The sequence below is a fragment of the Aythya fuligula genome, chromosome 16 (genome assembly GCF_009819795.1).
Source record: "Aythya fuligula isolate bAytFul2 chromosome 16, bAytFul2.pri, whole genome shotgun sequence".
In the NCBI taxonomy this organism is placed as follows: domain Eukaryota; kingdom Metazoa; phylum Chordata; class Aves; order Anseriformes; family Anatidae; genus Aythya; species Aythya fuligula.
In genome coordinates, this window is record NC_045574.1 from 12,850,225 (window position 1) to 12,872,192 (window position 21,968).

At 56.4% G+C, this 21,968-nt stretch overlaps 1 protein-coding gene across 1 annotated transcript; it reads right to left on the bottom strand.

The window, feature by feature from the left end:
- Positions 1–421: 421 nt before the first annotated feature.
- RBBP8NL (RBBP8 N-terminal like) lies at positions 422–11,164 on the bottom strand. The gene is made up of 13 exons (XM_032198088.1): positions 11,098–11,164; positions 10,037–10,079; positions 9,372–9,467; positions 8,942–9,054; positions 8,555–8,627; positions 7,162–7,328; positions 6,918–7,000; positions 5,494–5,657; positions 4,135–4,960; positions 3,641–3,797; positions 1,946–2,007; positions 1,488–1,614; positions 422–540 (listed from the first exon to the last, which is right to left on the bottom strand). Exons 1-13 carry the CDS (start codon positions 11,162–11,164, stop codon positions 422–424), a joined length of 2,097 nt encoding a protein of 698 aa, XP_032053979.1.
- Between the last annotated feature and the right edge of the window lie 10,804 nt (positions 11,165–21,968).

Below are 21,968 nucleotides of genomic sequence, written 5' to 3' on the forward strand. Positions count from 1 at the left end.
TGGGGACAGCAGGACCCCGTGGTGCTCAGGCTCTGGGCAGCCACCAGGGAGCTATCCTTCGGGATTGGGGTCGGGAAGCTCTGTTCTCCTGGCACAAAATCCCAAGGAGGATTTGGCCATGGCCCAGGGCTCCAGCAAAATCTCCCCCTCCTGGCACCAGCAGTGGGGCACAGGGCTGGGGGGCACGGGGCGTGCTGCCCCGCCACAGCCACCTGGCTGCTCCCAATCTCACCCGCACCCCTCTTCCTCGCCGAGCCTCTCCTGGGGTGTTGACTGAAGGATTTTGGGGTGCTCTGCTCGTTCCAGAGCCCCGCTGAGTTCCCTCATTCCTGGCACATCAGGCAGGAGCGCGGGAGGGATGCCGAGGTCTCTGAGCCTTCTCCTTCGGCCTGCAGCTCCTGTGCTGCTCCTCGTCCTGCTCTTAGCTCTCCTCGGAGGCGTCGTGGCGGGCAGCCGAGCAGTTCTCTGGCTCCTCGGTGATCCCCGCTGAGCCCTGTTCAGCTTTGACTTTCTTTCTCCCTCTCATTGACTTCTTAGATCCTGCTAACAGCAAGATAATGATAGGAGTTAACCGCAGAGCAATGGCTTTGCATCTGAGAGGTCATCGCGGCCTAGTCCCAAAACAGGGACTGCACAGGAGGAAGCAAAACTCAGCAAAAAAATAGATGAAGAGAAAACTCTGAACGTCCCCATTCAGTCCTCGAGGGTTCACAGGAGCCGGTGCCTGCCTGCCCTGGGGGCACAGGCCCATTTTCCTCCCCATTGCTCCTCTTGGTTTGCCAAGTAAATCCTCTCCTCCCCCAGCTGCTGTGGGGCTCACAGAGCTGGCAGCCACCCCCGAGGGCTGGGCACAGAGCGAGGGGCAGTGCTGGCCCGTCAGACAAGGCCCTTTTATGCCTCTACATATCTTTAATTTGCTCAATACTGCCCTTTCTTTACTGAGGGTGCAAAGTGGGCTAGGAGCAGGATGTTTCTGACAGGGCAATATTTAAGGCTTTGACAGCCACACTGGCTTATCCTCGCCCTTATCAGGAGCCGTTTTCTGCTTATTCACCTGTAGGAAGCATGGGCACGACACATTCCTTTGTCAGCCAGGGAAAGCCTCCATGGCCACACTGGAAAATCAACAGGGCTGGCAGAAACCTTTCTCCGAGTGTCAACAACTCGTTGCTGGGAATTTGGCCTTCTCCAATCGGCTCCTCCCTGAGTGGCTAAGCAAACACGGGGGACTTAGACCTGTTAGCTTAGGTGCTTCAGGGTGCTCTCCTGCCCACCCTGCCCCTGGCTAACCATTAGCAGGGGCTCCTCTGGCTGCAGAGCCAACCTGTGTGGTTTATTGCAGGGAACCGAATGACTGCTGTGTCATCTTGGGCAAAATCTGTGTGCAGCATGGCATTTTTTCATCGTGGTGCCCTTGGGTTTGCCCCTCAGGAAGTGGATGAGATTGTAGCCCTGAGCTGATGGCAAGAGGAATGCCTTCTCCCTACCTTTTGTCCAGGGATCCTGTCCTCTTTTCCTCTTCTTTTGTAGTGCCTGAACTCTGTCTTTGGTGCAAAAGTATTTCCCTTCAGCCTGGGCTTCTTGCAGGATGTCGTGCTCACAGGGGGCAGCCACCTGCACCGAGCAGAGGAGCAGTCAGCCTACAAACTGCCCCGATTTCCAGGGTGCTAACAGCCAAGGACCTTTGTGACCACGGCCACAGAGTCGTGACAAGTGCTGAAACCTATCCGGAAAGAGTGACATCGCCACCCCTCAGCAACCAGCTGGGTGACTGTGGAAATGGGGCTTGGCATGGGGTGGAGGAAGAGCCACCACCTCCCGCAGGGAGCCAGGCAGGGACAACCCGTCCTGCGCCTCCTGGTGCCTCTCGGAACAGGAATCCCCGGTCTGAAGGTGCTGCCAGGCCCAGGCAGCCGAAGCCAAGGGGCTGGGAGAGCAAACCAACCTCACTGTCCGTCGTGTCTGCCTCATCGGATTCCTGCTGCCCAGACTCAGCATCGTCGTCATCTGTGGAGACATGAAAGGAAGGGTTTTGGCTGGCCTGGGGCTGGCAAGCTGACGGGCATGATACAGAGCCACTGGCTCGTCGTTACTGGGTGTTTCCATTCAGGACACCTCAAAACATGAAGACGTGTGGAGATGGAGCTGGTTGAGGCCACGCTCCCCCTGGGTGCCCCCAGACGAGGGCAGGGCTCCGGTGTCCCCACGGCTGTTCATTGAAATGGACTTTTAGGGGACACCAAACAGGGGACTCTGGGGACAGACGCCCAATGACACTGTCTCTGTAGGGCTTTGCTACGAGAAGTTGGTGAGAACTGTCCCAAAGCCAGTGGCCACGTGCAGGTGATGAAGCTGAGAGGCATTTAAAATCCCAGACTTCTCCTTCCCACTTGAGACACGGGCGGTGAGATGTGTTTGGGTATGAAAGAGCCAGAAAAGACCACATGGAAGATGCTGAAGCTGGCTGGTGGCTCCTGCTGGGGAACATGTGCCAAGGAGCACTGGGAGGAGAGGTGGGGGAGTCACTTCCCTGCCCAGCAAAAGGGTTTTTTTTTTTGCTGCACAGGTTCCCCGAGGCCACACAGCCTCAGCACATACCTGCACACTCTGGGCACACATCCAGCCTCTGCATGGGGCCAGCCAGGAACCTGGCAGCACCCTGTCTGCACGCCCCACATGCCAGCCAGCCCCACAGCATGCCATCAGGGCTGGGGACGGAGCTGTGCCCTGTCCCCTGCCCGACACCCCGAGCACCCCATCACTTCTTGCCCTAAGCCCACCCAGCTCTGGCAGGGGGGCTGCAGGCTGGGCAGCCTCCCTCCTGCTCCTGCCCAGGGGGGACATCGGTGCCCCTCTCAGGCACCCCAAGAGCCCTGGTAGCCTGACCCCATCCTCACACCATCCTTCCGGGGGTTAAGGTTCACTGAAAAGTGCAGAAGTATCAGAGCATTGTTTCCTGGGCTTTGTGTCAACCGTCAGGTGCGGGCTGAAGAAAGTCCTGCATTTTCCCACACCCAGAATGTAATCAGCTGAAATTCTTCTGCCATGATGATATCTCCCTAACATGTAAATCACTGAGGACTCCCCCCTCCCTCCTTTTTTTTTTTTTTTTTCCACCGTGCAAAATCCCGCTCTGGAGAGTGTTCCCAAACCACTCCGACACGCCCAGACCAACTAATCCAGGCGAGCTCAACTTTCTGGCCGAGCCTGTAGGGCCGGTAGGGAGCAGGTCCCAGCCGACGTGCCTCCTGCTGCGCTCCGCATGGCTGCTGCCTCCCACCAACGGGGTAAAACTGCCCCCCAGCCCCACCGTGGTCAGCAAGAAGGGAACAGCTCGGGCTGGGGTCACGTCTCAGTTCAGGGATGGAAAGGGTTTTTATTGGGGATGGAGAATGGAAAAGGGGAGAGTGCTCCCTGTCCTGCCTACTGTGGGTAACAGCATCCCTCCCTCCGTGCCCAGGGTTAAACCCCAAGTTCCCTGAGGGTCCAAAAGAGTTGGGAACCAGGAGCACCCGGTCCCCTGGGAGGGTCTCCCATGCTGGTTAACACCCGCTGTGGGCTTCAGGGACTGCAGGTGGTTGCAACAGCCAGCACAGGCTGTTCCCTGCTGTAGGATGCCTCCACGCGCTGCAGAATTCGCCTTTGGCTCTCGCCTTCTCAGATGCCACGCTTGCCTGGGGCTCCTTACCTGGTTCTCCTGTGTGTGCACTGGCAGCCACTCTCACCCTGGGCTCTGCGAGGGCCTCTGGGTCGCTCGGTGTTGGCTTGTTCGTGGGATGTGTCCGGGAGAGAGCGAGCTGTAAAGAGCAGAAATCCCATAAATGCCTGCAGGTGCCCTAGCTATAGAAATGCTGCCTCCACAGGCAGGAGAAAAGGGCTGTCCCCGGCCCCTGTGTGATGATGGTGACAAATGCAGGGATGAGAACCAGCTGGTGTGGAGGGAGAAAGGCTGCTGTGTGCCTTTCTGCTGAGCCAGGTGGAAAACCCCATTGGCAAACACGTTCCAGAGCCACCTATTCCCAGGCCATTTCAGAATGGGACATTAACGGTGGGTGTAATGATGCTGACACTGAGCACTGGGCTCCCAACAGCAGGGAAGGAGCCACGGGAGTTGCCAACCCTCCTGGTACTCACCATAGCTTCTTCCTCCTGCTCCTCCTCCTCCTCCTCCTCCTTGGCAGCACCGTGCTGCTCTGTCAGCGGTGCCCGGGCAGTGCTGGGCCAGCTGCTGTGGGGACGTGAACCATCTCGCTCTGTCCCATGCCGTCCACAGGGGATGTGCATGGGGCTGCCCCTGGGGCTCGGCCGTGGGCTGCCAGCCTCCCGTGGCTCCCTACAGTCCCTCCAGCCCGCTTCCCTGCCACGACCAGCGTCCGACAGGTCCAGAGGTACATCCACACCATAGTCCCTCCCTGCCTCCGCCTTTTCTCGCTGCTCAGAGCCATCCCGGCTCAGCCAGAGCTCCTTCTCCTCCTTCCCATCCACAGCATCCTCCAGGAAGGACCTCTCCTCCTTGCACCCCACCGTGATGCTCGGCCACGGGGACAGGGGCCGCTCCTCAGGCACGGATTTTGGGTCGCTCTCCGCCCTGGCCCGTTGGCTTTGCTGCCGCTGATGCAGGAGGAGATGCTGCAGCCGCTCCCGGTGCTTGAGGAGGTGCAGCTTCCCCTCCAGGTGCTGGTCCCTCATGTACACCACGGCAGCAGGGAGCTTGAGCAGGGCAGCACGGTCATCCCAGTCATCGGGGGGCCTCATCCTGCCCTCACCGTCTTTGGCCCTGAGCAGGTGGCCGGGGAAGCTGCCGTCCCTGTCGGCCGGGGCACAGTTGCCCGCCAGCCCCAGCTGGTGCAGGGAGAAGTGCCTGTTGAGGAGGCAGAGCTGCTCTTTCCGGGTGGTCAGTTTTAGGGTTTCGTAAGATGAGGCAAGTTTAGGTGAGTCTGGCTTGGCTGCTGTTAAATAGCTAAAAGAAACAAGGGTAAAAGAAATCACTCCAGGACAGAGGAACGATCCCCTAATCACCGCCGGGAGACTCTCAGAGTGCGGTGTGTGAGCCTGCCCATGCAAGCTGAGTCCTGGCTATCACTTATTTTTTGGCAAGGGACCCACCACAGGTACCCCCAACAGGCTGCTCGGTCCATGCTGGCTTTGCTTAGCTCTCTGCACCCTAAAACCCTGGGGAGGAGAAGCCCTGGGAGGTGCTGAGCCCTGCAGAAGAACCCATTAGAATAGATAAGGAGCAGCAGGGAGGGCAGGAGGGACGGGCACCCGCTGGGGCTGTCTGAAGATGAAGGAGCAGGAGCCCAGGCTGGTCGGGCTGGATTCCAGTCATTGTTGCTGGTGTAAACTGGGAGACCCCCCCCCAACCCTCCTTTCCCTGGGGCTGTGGGCATTGCAGGATGTCTGCGGAAGAAGGTGGGTGAATACCAGCCCCCCAAAAGGGACAGGGGCAAGGATCTGTGCCTGCCCACCACCAGCCCCGAGCGGGGGACTCACGGCTCCAGGCTGGGGCTGCGCTCCCTCTCTGGTGGCAGAGGGGTTTTTCTTGCTGGGGGGGACACTGCTGCCCTCGAAGGACTTTTCTCCAGGAGGCACGGTCTGGAGCCGGGTCTCACCAAGGCGATGGTCCCGTGCAGCTGGTTGGAGATCCTCTGGGATGCCTGCGGAGGGAGCTGAGGGTGAGCGGTTCAGTGGCACACAGCAGGGCTCCGGGTGCTACCCAGATCTATGCCAGCGTGAGCACAAACTGCTCCTGGGTGCTCCGAACAAATAACATCTTGCCATCAGCTTTTACGCGTCTCCACCCCAGAGGTGCTAAGAAATGATCTGGTACAATTCCAGCCACCAGCTGACCTGTAACGTTACTGGGTTTCCCCTTTGTGCTCCCTAGCAGGACCCAAGCTTTGTTCCTTATTTGCTGGGTGCATTTCCAGCAGAGCCCCGGCTGTTACGCCAGGACATCGCGATCTCCATCTCCTGCCGTGGAGGGCTCACCACATGTTCTGACTTGACTGCTCCCTGCCTACCCAGGGATGTCACCAAGCCTTCCTGCGATCCCCATTAATTATCCTCACAGCCTGCCCGCGGCCTTACCAAAACCCCACTTCACCTGCTCTCTCACTTTTATTGTGGCGTTTGGGTAAGCAAAGCCCTTGCCAAAACAAAAGCATCCGTGTGGGTGTGGATGTGGGCTCGGGTTCCCATGGCGAGGAGCAGGGCTCCAGGTCCTGCAGCCTCATCCCCCGGTGCCCAACATCTTCCTATCGCTCGGCACCCCTCGGCTGACACACGCTGTGCTTCAAAGGCACGGCAGGCTGACATCAATGCATGCCAGCCCCTCCGAAAATACCCATATTCATGATGCTGCAGATGGAGAGACATCTGTGATGCTCTCGGGCAGGGCTGCTGTGGTGTGTTTGTACTCCGTACCCAAACCCTCCACGTTTCACATGCTCTCCAGGCTTTTCCATCATTCACAGAGCTCCAGCCTCTTGTTCCTGATTACAGCTCAGGATAAGCTGCCCTGAAAGGCGGGTCAGCGTGATCTCCTTGTGACCAGAGGTTTCCCTAGCAAGAGAGGAACCAGCGTGATGGGCAGAGGACTCGGGGATGCTGGGTGCATTGTCTTGGAGGGTAAATATGGGAGCAAACCAAAGAGGTGTGCTCTCACCATGGGAAACAGGAGCCTACACCAAACCCTAAATGCTTTGTTTGTAGATAGTGGCGATTTCTGCACCTGGCATTGGGTAGGTTCCCTACTTGGCCTTGGCAAGAATGTGCTGCCCAATTCTGGGTATTTGTTTTACCCCCTAAATGCCTCCTACTCCTTCTCTATCACCTTATACCCCTCTTGATCCTGTACAGATGACCACCGTAGTGGAGGGAAGACCTGAGGACGTCAGGCTCCCTCCGTCACTCACCATTTCTGCAAGGCTGGCCTCCTGGAGGACAGTGCTTGGGGAAATCCTGCTGCTTGGAGAGCTTCTCTGTCCTGCAGGCTTTTCTGCAAAAAAAAGACACAGCCACCCACCGTGATGATCCCACAGAGCTACAATTTCCTTCTGCCTCAAGCCAGCATGTGAATGCAGGGACCCTCTGCTGCATGTGTGCTTGACACCAAGGCTGCAAACACCTCGAGAGGCGGTGGGAGGCAGCAGCACCCACCTTCACCCAGCTCGAGCCCCGGCACATCGTGGTGGGTGTCCTCTGCTGCCCTGTGAGCCCCTCTCTCGCTGCTGGCGTTCCTGCTCGCTGGGGACAGTAAGGCCAAGGGGGAGCTGGGCTCGGAGCTGCTCTCTCTGGGGATGGCTCCTGGGCACTTGGTCCTGTCCCTGCGGAGAGGGGACACGAAGGAATGAGAAGGGGCAGGAGAAGGAAATCTCCAGGTCGAGAGCCACCGTGCTGGCAGCTCTGAGCTACAGAACCTGATATATAAATATACATATCTGTACACAATGTGGTTATACCGGCTCCTCAGCCTCCTTCCCTTTCAGCTTATCGCTGGCTCGGCTGCAGTCTGCAGCATGGGACGGAGCCAGAGTGACAGCTCAAGGTCTGATTTCCCCACCTGGCCGTGGGTAACGTCGCGGGAAGCCGCAGCGTTGGGTAAGCCAAAAGCCAGCCGTGGCTGTTGCAAGAGCTGTGTGAGAACCCGTACGTCCCCGCCTGGGCTTTCAGCCTGGCGTAGGGGTGGATTCGGGGCCTGGGGGCTGTCAGCATTTGGAGCTGGTGGAGCTGATGCTCTCGGTCCCCAGGAGGGAGCCGCTGTGGGTCTGAGCCCTACACCCATGGCATGGATCAAGTCCTGGTTGGACTTTGTGCCAAGACATGGGTGTTTGGGTGAAAACCTTCCTGTGCAGCAGCCGAGGGAAATGCAGAGCTGGCACGCTTGGTGCTCAGCAAACCCAACCGGATCGGCAGCTCCAAAACTCCCCAGGCCTTGAAAAGCATCAGGGCGTAGAAGTGAGAGCTTCTCCTTGAGCAGGTGGTGCTTCTGAGCTCCAAAGACAACACATTTCTAAACTAATCCCTCCGTGCTAATTCCCCTGGACTTTAAACCTAGAGGAACGAGCGGGTTTGTGTTTATTGGACAACCCGACGGGTTGCACAGGGCTATGCTGGGACACCAGCCTGCTGGAGCAGCTCCTCTCTCCTGCAGCCCCTTGTGGTCCTGTGCATGCAGCTCTGCCTCCTGCATGAAACTCATCTTGCTGCCCGCGGATGCTTTTCTGGGAGCTCTGAAATCCCAGGGCGAGGTCTGTGGCCAAGGCGAGCAGCCCAGGGCCTTGCTTCCCATCCTCAGTTCCCCCTGGGGGTACCCGTGTTCCCCAAAGGCTCAGTCCTTGGATCCATGTGAAGAAGGGAGTGAGCAAAGCTCAGTGAGGACTTGCAGCATGACAGGTATTTTGCTGTCTTAGCTTCTATGGGAATCCATGAGAATTAGATGCTAAAGACCCACGAGCCCTGGGCTCACCCAGACACAGCCCTGCTCAGTGGCAGGGAAGCCTCTGCAATACCAGCGCTGCACATCATGAATGACACCCAGAAGAGCACTTACTCCAGGCTCTGGAGCCTCTTCAGTTCTTCCTTGAGAGTTTTATTCTCCTCCTTCAGGCGGCTCATTTCATTAGCTGCAAAGAGACAAGAGGAGAACTGCTATTTTGGGTGCTGCACGGAGCAGGGCTGCAGCCCCCATTCCTTATCTCTCATTTTATTGCAGATACAGAGGGCTGCCACCCCCAGCTCCGCTGCTTCTTGTGTGGTTTCCAGATCTGATTTCTCAATACCTCCACTCTTCCATCGCTCCCTCCCTCCTCCCCATCACCAAACACCTCCTGAGTGCGCAGGTATTGGAGTGGCTCCCATGCAAATATCCAAGAGAGGCACTACCTGAGCAAAGACCCAGCCAGCCACAGCCAAGCTTACAGCAGATCTTGGTACCTACTGAGGATGAAGATGTGCTGGAGGCTCTGGAAGTGGGAGGTCTCGTACTCGTTCTGCTTCTTTTTCGCCAGCTCCTGGGTGACCATGCATCTGTCGCAGAGACCCGCTCGCAGCCTGGATGAAAAGCCGTGGCCGGGAGCGTGTTACCACACATCCCCGTGGGAAACGAGCACCACGCACGTGCAGAATGGTGCACACCCAACCCGTCACGAGACATGTGAGCAAAATTGTCAGCACTCATGCAGCCCTGTGCTTCCACCTCCCCACCACCCCTCGGTTTGGGGAAGCTCCCCTGTGCCAGCCCTCCAAGTGGCAGAGAAGCTGCTCACGTGCTACAGCCCGCTTTTGGGAGGCACCAAAACCCAGACCATGCCTCTAGGAGAGCACACTCACTGCCACCGAGCAGTGCTTAGCTCAAAATGAAGGCTTACCTGTTTTCTAGCACTTTGACATTTTCTTTGAGGACCTTCTGTTGTTCCCTCAGTTGGTGGTTTTTAGCAAACAGCTCTTCGATTCTCTGGGCATCACTAATGTGAGAAAAGACCCAAGAAAAGAGGGTTACCAGGCTTCTTCCCAGACCTGGGGATTTATCAACACCCGGTCAATGGGACAGGTTTCTGCTCTGAGTGCACTGCTCACGCTGCTGTAGCTCAAAGTGCTTTTACATGGGCAGAAAACAAATATGTTGGAGCCGGAGCCCAGGGAACAGCCCAGCTGCTGCCCTTGGGAGTCAGCAGCTTGCTTTGTCCCATTTTGTTGCTTCCCAGGAAACACTGTAATTAATGAATGAATTCCCAGGAATTAATATAACTTCTCATGGTGCCCGTGGGCAGGCAGGTGGGAGGTGGGCTGGGATCAGCCCCAGCCGCCCCTGCTGGGGACCTGCATGGTGAAAGGCACCAAAATGCCTAAATCTGGTGGAGCCCAAAAGCCAAACGGTGCTCTCTAAAATAAAGAACCTCTTCCCTGGGGCTTGTGGCCTTGGTGGGCACCTCCTCAAGACACAGAAGTGCCTGGGAGGAGTTAAAACCAAGCAACATGACCTGGCCCTGCAGCGCGCCGGGACGTGGGCACCGCGGGGCTGGGCACTGCTCACCGGCACTTCTCCGTCGTCAGCTCCGTTAGCTTGGTCTGCAGCCCTGCAAGAATTAACAGAGACAGAGGTGGGTGATTAGTGCAGATTCCTTGGCAGCTCAGACACAAAAGGCAATGACCTAGGTTCAGGAGGGTGCCTCGTCTGGTAGGAACCTCACCGCTTCTGAACCTTATTCCTGAGAAAGGCTGATGCCTGTGCTACAGGGCAGCACGGTTTGATGTAACTGGAAAGGCTGTGCAGAATGGGAGCATATTTTGGATTTCCACTGTTTAATGAGTTTGCGTTTCCCCTCCACCCCCGAGAAGTCTGCTTCAGTTTTGTTTCCAGTTATTTCAGCCACGCCAGGCATCTCCCAGGTGGGCAGTGTTTTATGGCTGTCAGGGCTGCAAAGCAACTTGGAGAATATTTACAGCTCAACAAGAATGGCTTTTGGTGATGGATCAGCAGACGGTACATTCTGTCAGATCCATTTTATGCAAAATAGATGTAAACATGTGGTTTGGATTGCTCAATGGTTTCCTCTAACTCTCACATGGCCTGAAATTACACAAGACAAGAATGAATTCGTAAGCCAGAATTGTTCAAAAATGCTGTTGTTTTGTTCATAACGCTGATAGTGGGAATTATTTTAATAGGAAAACAATTGGATTTGGCATTTGTTTGCTTAACCTAGTGGTTCTTATTTCAGTGATGTATGACCGGGAAACTCCCTAGAGGAATAAACTATCCAGCCTTACTCCAAGGTTTTCTGTAACAGAGCCTCCAACCCCGGCTACTTCTGCCTCACGGATTATTGCATCTTTCCCCTTTCCCTCTGATCCCTCAGTATCCAAGCCATACCCCAACCCTGTGGCCTTGGAGAAGACACCCAGCACATGTATTCCTCACTGCTCGCACCCTTCTGCAACCTTCTCTGAAGTCTGCTTTCGTCCAGGTGTTTTCCCAGCACTTTTGGAGAACGCGGGTGGGAACAGCATCACCACCATCACACCGGCAAGTCACCTTTGTCACAGACTACGGACCTTGGCCAGTTTATAAAAAGACTTCTCATGCTGCCCTACCTTGAACTTCTTTCTCATGAATTTCCTTGAGCTTGTTCAGGAACTCTGCAAAAGTGTCCGTGGTCATGTTCAGGGCGGTGCCGTGCTCCCAGGCTGTGTTGGAATTGCCTGCTTCCAGTATAAGGATGTCCTTCTCTTTTAAATTATTCAGATTTTAGCCTAGAACAGAAAAAGTGTCCATTAAAAATAATAATAATAATCATTATATATATATATATAGTGTATATGGTGTTTTGCAAAGCCTTAGAAACAGGACAAAGAAATACCTGCCCAACTGCAGAAAGCAAAATAATTTGCTAACCCATACATGCAACAAAAGTAGCATGCTCACCAGGAGGAGGACTCTCAGAGCTGCCCACCCTGCACCAGCCCAGGGCTGGGAGCACAGACAAAGCAGAAGGGCAATGGCTTGGAAAGTGGCATCGCTGCAGGGCATCGCGGAGGGCTCTCACCCTGCATTTGGGCAGGAGGGGTGTGCAACCTGGGCACCCAGGGAGCACCCTCGGGGTGTGCCAGCAAAGCCTTGCACGCCTGGTGACCACATGAGCTGCACCACAAGAAGAAGGACATCCCCGTGGGAGCCTTCAGCATCGCCACGTGGGAGCTGTGCAAACCCATGAAACATCACGCTGGGTGGCTGAATCATGGCCATTAATCCCCTTCCCGACAAAGCCACTTAAGCCACGTGGATATTAATGGGGAGAAATCTGCCCCTCTGCATCTCAGAGGTGATGGGCTGGAGTGGAGCTGTCAGGACTGGAGTTTTGTAGCCCCACAGTGGCAAGGGGAGAGCCTCGCAGCCGCCGCACGCTCCCCTTCCCTGCCGGCACCCGCACGCCTTTATCTGCATGCAGAGCAGAGGTGTGCCTGATCGCCTGCATATGCAAGATGTGGGCATGCAGAGCTGGAAGAAGAAACTTTCCCCTAAAGGGTCTGATTTTAAAAAGAAATGAGGCACGCGCCGGCGAGCACAAGCAGCAAGCTCGGCTTGCGTGCTCTCCCCACGCTCGGCTCGGTGAGACGGCGACCCGAAAAGAGCCGGGGCGCATCAGGGCTCCGCTGCAAACCTGGCTCCTTGAACACTGACCTGAGCAACTTGCCTTGGCTTTTAAACAAATCTTGTACAAATAGACCAGAGATTTTGCTGTTTTGGGGAACAAAGAAACCCCAAACAGCTTTGCTCCCCCTTCCCTGGGCACAAAGCTGCCTTTCCCAGGGCTGGGTGCTCCCTCCCAGCCCGCAGCGAGCTCCCGAGCGCAGCGTGGCTTGTTGCGGCTCGCACAGCTAACAGGCTGGCTCGGGATCAGCCGCCGTGAAATGGGATTGGGAAGCGATCTCTCCTGCTCAACCTCAAGAACCATAGCTTAATAACGAGCCAGGTGAAATTACAGCCGGCTCATCTCCCCAAAAAAAAACCCCGACAAAAAGATGTTAAAGAGAGTTCCCTCGGTGTGGCTGGCAGCTTCTGGGGATTGCTGAGTCCTGAATTGGGTGCTGCCTGGGGCGAGGGGCAGGTGGTGAGATTTTCCACTGCCTCTTAGGGCTGCAACCCTGCGTGCTGGCTGGGCAGGCTTTGAAGTGCTCAGGCACTCGTTACCAGCGCTGCAAGTGGGAAGGTTTTGCACCTGGAAGCAAAGCCACCAAGGGAGTGTGGGCTCCCGTAGGCTCTCCCTGGTGCTGGATCAGCCCCTGCCCACGCTGCCGTCCCCAGCACTGCCCTGTCCCGGTGTCACCTTCCCCATCCTGCTGGCATCTCGAGCAGCACTGGGGCATTTTGGGCTGCAGCTGGGATGTCCCAGGAGGGCCATGTCCCGTTTCGCCTCGTGCCAGCCTGCAGCCTGACAGACAGAGCTCAGCTTGGTCGTGGTGGGAGCTGGGGGCAGGCAGGATATGGGGCCAGGTCCCCATGGGCCATGGGGCAGAGCCCTCCCAGCAGTGCTGCGAGCAGCTACGGTGACTCAGCGCCGTGGGCAGAGCCTGGCAGGTCAGGATCCGGGGCTGTAATTTTGGCTGGGGTGTGGGCAGCAGCTCTGCTCCCCGCGCACAGCTGCAGCTGTGGCTGAAGAGAGGCTGGGACTCCTCGTCCTGATCTTCTCAGCACCCCTGAGTCAGCAGGGGATGCGCGACCTGCTTGGGGGTTTGGTCCTGGGCTTTTCCATAGGAAAGCTCAGGCAAATTTTGGTGTTTTTTGGGCTGCCAGCACCCTTCCCTGTCTGCACACGGGACATGAACGTGGGACCGGGGAGGACATGGAGAGGGCTTTGGGTGTCTGCTCTGTGCGCACCCACAGTTACAAGGAGATGTTGGGGAGCATCAGCCCCCACATCTCTGTGCCCAGGATCCATCCTTTTGCCCTGGCAGAGCAGCCCTGCAGACAGCCCAGGCTCTCAGCAGTTTTGATGTGCTCCCTTCTCGCCCTGCGTGCACCAGCCAAGGCGCGAAGCCGCAGCCCCCTGCTCCTCCGCCCCGCTCGGGAGGATTTATTGAGGCAGATTTATTGATGAAGACCAGAGCACAGAGACCCCGAGACAGGGGTTTCATTTACAGCCCCGAGCCCTTTCTCGAGCTGTCACTGTTAATATACACCCGGCGGCGCTGGATGCAGCCCTGTCACGGGGCTGGGCATATTTCATGGTGATGGGTGCCCTCTGCACACACAGCCCCAGTGTTGGGGAGCTCCCCTGCCAGCCCCTAAATCTGGCCACTTTGGAAAAAGCCCCAGCGATAGCTTCTCTCCCTTGTTCTCCTCATGCCTTCTTTCCTCTTGCTTGGGGAGGGAGAGACACAGGGAGGGTGTTTCCTACCCCCTGCCATGGGGTTTGGGAAGGGACGGGCTTGGGTAGTGCTGCCTGAGGTTCCCAGGTCCCCGTCCTCCCCTTCCCATCCCTGGCACAGCCGGTGGTGCTCGCATCCCCACCCTCAGCACCATGTCCTTCCCAGAAGAATAAAGCAGCTCATTAGCTAAATGAGCTTAAGTCATTAAAAAAAAATAAATTCGGGACTCTGAAGTTCTGACACTGTCGGATCAGCTGAGCTTAATGGATTTACAATCAGATATTTCCCCATCAGCAGTGGTTCAGCTTCACGTTGGGTTTATGCACTGTGCCTTTCACTGTGTGACAGCAGGGCAGCCCCGCTCTCGCTACCCAAACTTTCTTCTGTTGGCTACCCCGCTATGTCCCTGGTCTAATTTTAGAAGCATAAATTGAATTTATACTCCGAAAAGCCGCCTGATCACTCATGGAAAATCTGCAGTGCCGGGAGTATTCTGCAGGCCAGCGTGAAGCCGGTTTGCTTTGCCGATGAACTGTGTGCTTGGCAGGTTTGGGGGGGGTTTATTTCTGCTGGCATCGATTTCTTTGTACAGCCGATGAGCGTGGCACGGGCTGTCCCACCAGACACTTGCTCTCTGCACACTGGTTGTGTGTGTGGCTGCTGGGTGGGGGCTGGCACATTGCAACCCCCCCGACAGGAGGGACAGGAGGAACAACTTCAGCTCTCACCTCAGCCTCGCACAACCCGAAAATCCTCGGTGAAGCCGGGCAGGCCACCTGCACCAGTTTTTAGCTTGGGGTGCTGGCTGGGGATGCTGGCTCCCAGGCCATCCCGAGCCCCAGCTGGGCCACGAGGCTGCAGCCTCCCCTCCAGCCCTTTGGGTTTCCTGTAACACTCACCCACCGCTGCAGATGAGGGACAGTGGCACAGGCTGACATGGGGCTGCAGGGCACAGGGGAGATGCTGCCCTGCTCAAGGGTAGGTAGATGTGCCCCATTTCAGGGCGAGAACAGGGGCGAATCCAGCCTCAAGTCCCAACCTGCGCACCTATTTACTTAAACCCTATAAAGTCTGTGTTGCCATAATACAGCACAGCCCCTGCCATAATGAAAGCAGCAGCTCAGCTTCTCCCCCACCGCCGTGGCCCTTTTGGAGGCAGCTTCTGCTTCCCTAACCCCTGTGGCAGCCACCAAAGCAATGTGGATTTCATTCAATAAGGTTACTACTGCCCCAAATACCCCACCTGATGTGTGCAGCAATGCGGTTGTGGGATCCCTAAGACAGGAAAGCCTGGTCCTCTGCAGTACGTGAACATACCCAGGAACTGGACTTAGGATTTAATATAGGGGGTGAGCATTTATGGGATTGAGGCGGGCATTTACAGGATCTGTCCTTGCACCTTCCCCAGCTGGGAAGGGGGCTTTGCCCTCCTGCTCCCCTGTCCCTGCAGCTCCCTGTTGTTTTGGTGAGGTTTAGCAGCAAATTTCCATCCTGCTCCCCAAATTGGGGGGGCACATTTGGACCCTCTGGCCGTGCTGTGATGCTGCCCAGGGCACGGTGGGCTTTGGGTGGATGCACGGGGAGCGAGGGCAGGGCTGTGTGCCTGCACGAGGGCTGAGAGTATGAATGAAAATAGTCACTTATCTGCCTGTGCATCTCGGGATAACCACAGCTTCTATAAACATTGCTTAATTAACACCTCAAAATGCTCTGGGAAGTGGGTAATGAAGCATTATCGCGTTTTTCAGGTGTTTTAATTGAGAAGCGGTGAGGCTCAGGGAATAGCTCAAGGCTCTGTCGGGAGCAGAGGCGCAGCTGCCTCCTCCCAGCTCAAAGCACCCAGAGCACCCAGCGCTCCCTTGGCCTCCCCCTTCCCCAAAAAAAGCTGGTGGGAACGGGCAGGAGCTGCCCTGGGGAGCTGGGGAGCGATGGAGGCAGCATATGGCCCCGTTACGCTGCGTGCATCGTAGCACTTTGGTCCTGTTCTCCCCTCCTTGATGGAAGAAAACCTCGAGAGCAACATGCCCTGGAGCCCACGCTGCTCCTGGTGGACGGGGAGCCTGTTTCTGCCCTGGGTTTTATCCCGCAAAGCTCCTGGATTTTATCTCTCAAAGCTCCTGGGTTGCTCTCGCCCTGCTGGGGGCTGAGCAGGGCTGCAGCAGCACCGGGACACCTCAGGGGCTCTCCTCTGCTGGGCCAGCTGCTGGAAACCAGCTGCTGTGGGCATCTGCGGTCCTGCACGAGCAAGCAGGTCTCGTATGGGGCAAGGGGTGTGAAAATCCATCATAACCACGCTCACATAAACTGGCACCTCTGTCCCTGCTGTGGCACAGTGTGCACGGCCATCCTCAGCCAGTCTAAAGCAAATGAAAAGAATAAATCTCTCTCCCCTGGATGCGACGCAGATAATGAAGTCCTTAATTGAATCAGCTTTTCTCCTTGGTGCTATTTATAATAAACCTTCAGTCCTGCAGAACCATACTGGGTGCTGGTCGCACTTGGCTGGGGGCGAGAGAGCGGCAGTGCTTCTCCTCCCCAGGAGCTATATTAAACCCCTGTATTAAACCCAGGTCCCCTGCTGATGGGGATGCTCTGATGGGGGATTTGGTGCCTGATTTGGGGTGAGGGGTAGCCAGGGGGCTGCAAAGGACCCTTTTGTTTGCAGGGATCTGCTCCAGGTGAGCTGCGCTCAGTGCTCTGGTCTTGGGTAAGAGCTCACGCCTTGGGTTTCCCTGCACATTCCTCACGGCTCCCAAAGCAACAATGAAGAAATCTCAGGATTTTGTTTCTCTGCTTTAAAGGCTCCTTTTGGGCAATTTCAGCAACAAGAGGATTTCAGCTGTCATGCAGACGGGGTCTCCTCAGGCCGAGCAGAAGCAGGGCAGGAAGGGTGGATGCTTTCTGCTCCTGGCCAGGTGTGGGAGCCAGGTTCCCATCACTGAGAGCGGTACAGGAGCACGCTCGTGGGGATGGGTGGCAGAAATAAAGGAGCTGCCTCCAGAAGTCCTGGAGAAGCTTTGATGAGTGATGCCAAGGACTAATTCCCCTAAATCTCCATCCTGCAGGAATTCCTGCAGCTCACGGCAAAACGGGTGGGAGGTCTAAGGGAGGTCAAGAGCCCGACACCTCGGATTTGGAGGAAAAAACCCACCTGGCTGCCTGGCTGTGCCTTCCTTGCCCCGTACCACAGCCCCCAGCTGCAGGCAGCTTTGCAGCAGAGCCGGGCAGCTCCTGCCTCAGCCCCCGCCGCGGCGCAGTGTGCAGGCTAGCTGGGACTTGTGCTCCCTCGCCGCTGCTGAGCGCATCGGGGGCAAAGTGCAGGGGAAGATGCCGTCTTTGGGAAATATTTTGCATGCCCAGATATTCTCTCCTACTGCTCTTAGGCTTGCTCAAAGCCGCACTTTCTCCCCTGGCTGCTGCATCTGAAGATAAAGGGGTGCTTGATCCTCCCCAGGGCTCTGCAGGGAGCTCTGCTCTGCCTCGCTTAGCCCTGTTGTGGCACCACGGCTCTGCCCCGCACGGTGCCATCCCAGCAGGACAGCCTCAGCCAGGCATTTTTATGGGCTGAGGCATCTGTTTGTCCCAAATGCTTGGTGACACATTGCTGATGGGGACACTTTGCTGCCCAGGCTTTTGAAACAGCACCACGTGCTAGTGTCCTGTGTCCTCCACCAGAGCACACAGGAGGATGTGTGCTTGGCTCCCCTGCGAGCATTTTCAGGGCTTTCTGCATCGTTGGACAATCCCAGCAGCAAAACCAGCAGCAAAAGCAATGTGTGCAGACACAGCCCCCCCCTCGTCCCCCCATCACATCCTTCAGCCTGGATTTAAGGGAGGGGAGAGCAGTCTGTGGGCTGCTCCGTAGCCCTGGCAATAGAGATGTGGTCAATTTGGCGTGGGAAAACGGGGATGGGAAGGGAGCCTGACAACCCCACTGGGAGCTATCTGCTTCTGAGTGCACGTGCTTAGGTGCAGCCCAGCGTGAGATGCTGCTTGGAAGGGGTGAAACAGGGCGATGCCCCAGGAGCTGGGTGCTGACACCCAGGGCAGCAGTGCCACCTGCCCAGGACAGGCACTGCCACCACCCCCCCTGCTCCTGCAGCTTGTCCCGGTGTGACCGAGGACAAAGCTTTGTCACAGCCCCGGATATTTGCTCAGAGAAAGCCTCCAGTCCCTGCTCTTTAAACACAAACGTGACCGGATTCCCGACTGCAGGCACACACCCCGACACCGTAACCTGCCCTGACGCTCGTGCAGATATTGCACTCATCCCGAGCACGAGCTGGATACCATTATTTCTTTGCATTTCAAATCCCAGCGACTTCCCACCGCCCTTCCTGCCCAGATGGAGAGGCCAGAGGAGAAGGTTTTGCTGGTGAGGTGAGCCCAGTGGTGCTGGGTAGGCTCAGCCGACCCGTCCACCCGCACCCTGCAGCTCCAGAGCTGCCACTCTGCTGCACGCCTGCAGCTCCCCGCCTGCGAGGAAAACCCAAATCACCTCCACGAGCCCAAAGAGGGGACAGAAAGCAAGCAAAAAGCCATGCCACTGCCTGTCGGATGGCAGCAGGACCAGGCTCTGCTGCCAGCACCAAGTGACAGCGCTGCCCCAACCACCGCTCTGTGGTTTTAGGGCATTTCTCCAAGCACAGCCCCCCCAGCTCCCTCCCCAGCTCCGTGCGTCGGGTGCCAAGGGACAGATAAAAATCGGTGCGGGCACCATACTCACGGCGGGGGGGACTGCCTCTGGGGTGTCTCTCCCTCGGCTCCTGTGGCTCAGCTAAGCCAGGATCGGGACGGTCACCTGGGACCCGGGCGGCAGAAGTGAGCAGTGTGGGTGAACTCGCACAGACAATAAGCCATAATTTTTTCTTTGCAGTCCGACTGGCTCTGCTGGTTTGCGATTCTTTGCCCCGGCAGCAGAAAGGAGGCAGAGCGCGGCCGGAGCTGCTCAGCAGGTTCTGCTGTAGCGCAAAAAAAAAAAAAAAAAAAGCGGCAGGACCAGTAGGGTTTGAAGCCAAGATAGAGATTTGATTGTTTTCCCATAATTACAGCCCAACCTGCACTGTTGGTTGGAGTCAATCACATTAGCAAACAGACCCATTTAAATCACTCAGCCACCATTAAGGTGGGAATTTCTGCTCTTTTACGTAACGTGGCCCTTTCGGAGAGGAAGAGCAAAGTGACAGTGGCATCTTGTTCTACTAAAGCCTCGATATTGCTTCCCTGCAGGGCTATTTCTTGGTGGGACAGCGTGGACCAGGGGCTGCCTTTGGCTCCAGCTCCCTGCTGTGGCAGGGCACAGCACAGGGCACACAACACGGCCATGCAGCAAACAGCCTGGGACAGGAGAAGTGATGTGCCCAAATCAACCCCTCTGGCTGCTTGCTAGCACAGGGTGAGAGAAAACCTGTGGTCCCAGAGCACCTCTTGGGGCACCCAGGGGTGGGGGAGCAGCAGGCGAGGGCTGGGTGATGTGGGTGCTGATCCTGGCCGGCAGCCCCAGCCCGGGTTGTCTCCCCGCTCTGGCTGCTGACACAAGCAGCTTCCAGCCCAGCCGTGGGCTGGCAGAGCCGAAGGCGACGTGGACACCTCCTGAGCCTTTGAAGTGCAGCTATTTCAGCATCCCCCAGAAAAATGCTGGCATCAACTCCCCTGCCCGGCCCAGTCACACCAGGCTGGGCAGGTCCAGCTTCCCCCGCGCTGCCCCGCGTCCCCGCGGCTGCTGCAAGCCCAGGAGGTGCACTCACAGAGTGCCTGTGCTCGCCATCAGCATGGCACAAAGAAAAAGCAGCAGAAAGATGTCACCAATGTGTTCAAGAAGCGGAGGGCACGTTCTGCTTGGCTGAGAGCTGCCTGGTGAGCGCAGGACCTCGCTGGTGGAGCTGCCTCCAAGCATGGCTCTGCAGGAGGGATGCATCCACGTTGGTTAGCAGGACATGAAAGCTGGGGAAGGTTGTTCCCCTGGGATATTTCCAGGGCTGTTGGGTAGGGAAAAGGGTTGGGAGCATTCAACTGAGCCCCTTCTCCGCGTAACCCACTGGGGCAGCCCCGCAGTGCCACACATCCCCAGATCTCACCCCCCATCTACCAGTCAGACCCCATCGCGGTGTAAATCCCCCTCCATCCACCAGCAGCAACATCCCCACGCCGATTTACACCCCAGCTGCTGAGCTGGCTGGTTAAGTAAGCCCAGCGCGGCGCTGAGCATCCTTGGCAGCGTTTCCTGCAGCAATCGCGCCGGCGATCTGCAGCTCTGCTGCCAAACGTCGGCTTCGGGCTCCACCGGTGGCACGCGGACGGGTCGGGCAGGCGGGGACCAGCCGGGGCTGCCAGGAATGCGGCTGCACGCCCACGCCATGGAAATGGGCGGCAGGTAAACAAGCAGCCGCTCGGCGAGCTGTGGTCCCCGGCGGACCTGTAGGGACTGTTTGGTGGTTGCTCATCCTGCATGAAATTCCCGGCTCGTTCCTCCGCGAGAGGGACGGAGCAAGGGGCTACGCGGGGTTGTTTTCACCCAATATTTCTCACAAGCCGTCTGCGGTGGGGTAAAGGAAGCTCTTGTTCCCTTTTTTCCCTTCTCTTTCCTTTTGGGCTGTTCGCTCTACAAAGGGATGTGGCAATTAGAGATTGATTGCTTGGGCCAGCCCAGTACCTCAGGCTGATGTCTGCGGTGGTGGAGTTAATGGCAGCCCCATAAAAGAGGCGTCCAACTGTGCTTGGACCAGCCCAGGGCAGCAGGGAGGCGCAAAGCCCTAAAAGATAACCAGCAACAGCCAGACCTCCGAGTGGGACACGCGGCACCGGCCGTGGGGGCACTGCCACCGCCAACGGTTCAGCTGCTGTGCTATCTGCAACATCTCCCACCGAGGTTTTGGGAAGGGAAAGGGTAAAAGGAGGGCTCGGTGGCACGGGCTGCTTGTGGGCAGATGGGCTGTGCCACCCACCCAGCCTGCAGCAGCGAGGAAACTCGAGGCAGGTGCCTGGACGGGTTGTGGTGCTGTGCGAGAAGGCAGAATCGGCACTTCTGGGAAGAAGAAAGTGATGTATTTTGTAATGATCTCCACCTTGTCTTACAGATGTCTATTGGAGATCACGCAGGCTGCTTGGAGAAACCGTGATTGCATCAAAGATTGTCCTGCTCCCAGGCTGGAAAGCAAAAAGGTCTGGACAGGAACTCTCTTTCTTTCCAACCGAGAATTAAAAAATTTATATACATAAATAAAAGGAAAGGGGAAAAAATAATTCAAGCACTTTTTCCAGGAAAAAAAAAAGTCTTCCAAGCAAAGAAACATGAAACCACTAATGCAACCTGGAGATATCTGATCAAGACTGAGATAGACGGCTGGGACTGGGAACCAGTGAGGCGAGAGCGTTGCACGGGCAGCGAGGAGGATTGGCAGCAATGGGGCTGCCATAGGCAGTGTGGGAGAAGGTACAGCAGACAGTGGTATCTAGGAAAAAGCAGTCTGGTTTGGTACTCCTCTGAATTGAATCTTTTTGTACACTTAGGCCTGTTTTTCCCCTTGCTGGCACATTGCTCACCCTACCAAATTCCAGCTCTTGCCATTACTGGACGAGACAAGAAGGCTGTTTCAGCCTATTTGCTGGATGGAAAGGATGTGACCAAACTCACAGGGGGAGATCAGAGAAGAACAGAGCAGAGAGGAAAATAGCAGTGAAGGACAGAGAGGAGAAGGTCAGAGATGAGAAGAAGAAATTATAAAAAAGGAGCCCAGGAAGACTAAAGAAGGGAAGGTCCAGGAGTGTCAGAGAGGACCGGAGTGCCAAAGAATGTCAAATAAGGTCAAATAAAATTAAGAGAAAGTTCAGTGATGTTGGAGAAGCTCGGAGAAGACAGAAATAAGGAAAAAATAAGGTCAGGGAAGGGAAGATCAGGTTGGGAAGATCAGGGGTGAAGAGACTTAAAAAAGAATATGTGAGCAGAGAGGAGACGAGGAGGCCAGAGGAAAGATGGACATAGAAGATCAAAGAATATTTTTGAAGAGGTCAGTAAAGAGAGAAGATGACAGAAAGCAATAGGGGAGTAGGTGAGAGATTAGGGAAAAAAAAAAAAAAAAAAAAAAAGAAAAGACCAG

Coding starts and splice junctions, on each gene's coding strand:
- RBBP8NL (XM_032198088.1), bottom strand. CDS start 11,164: ATGACCACGGACACTTTTGCAGAGTTCCTGAACAAGCTCAAGGAAATT. Junction 7,001..7,161: donor GGGGCTCGAGCTGGGTGAAG/GTGGGTGCTGCT, acceptor TTTTTTTTGCAG/AAAAGCCTGCAGGACAGAGA. Junction 5,658..6,917: donor AGGCCAGCCTTGCAGAAATG/GTGAGTGACGGA, acceptor CTCCCTCCGCAG/GCATCCCAGAGGATCTCCAA.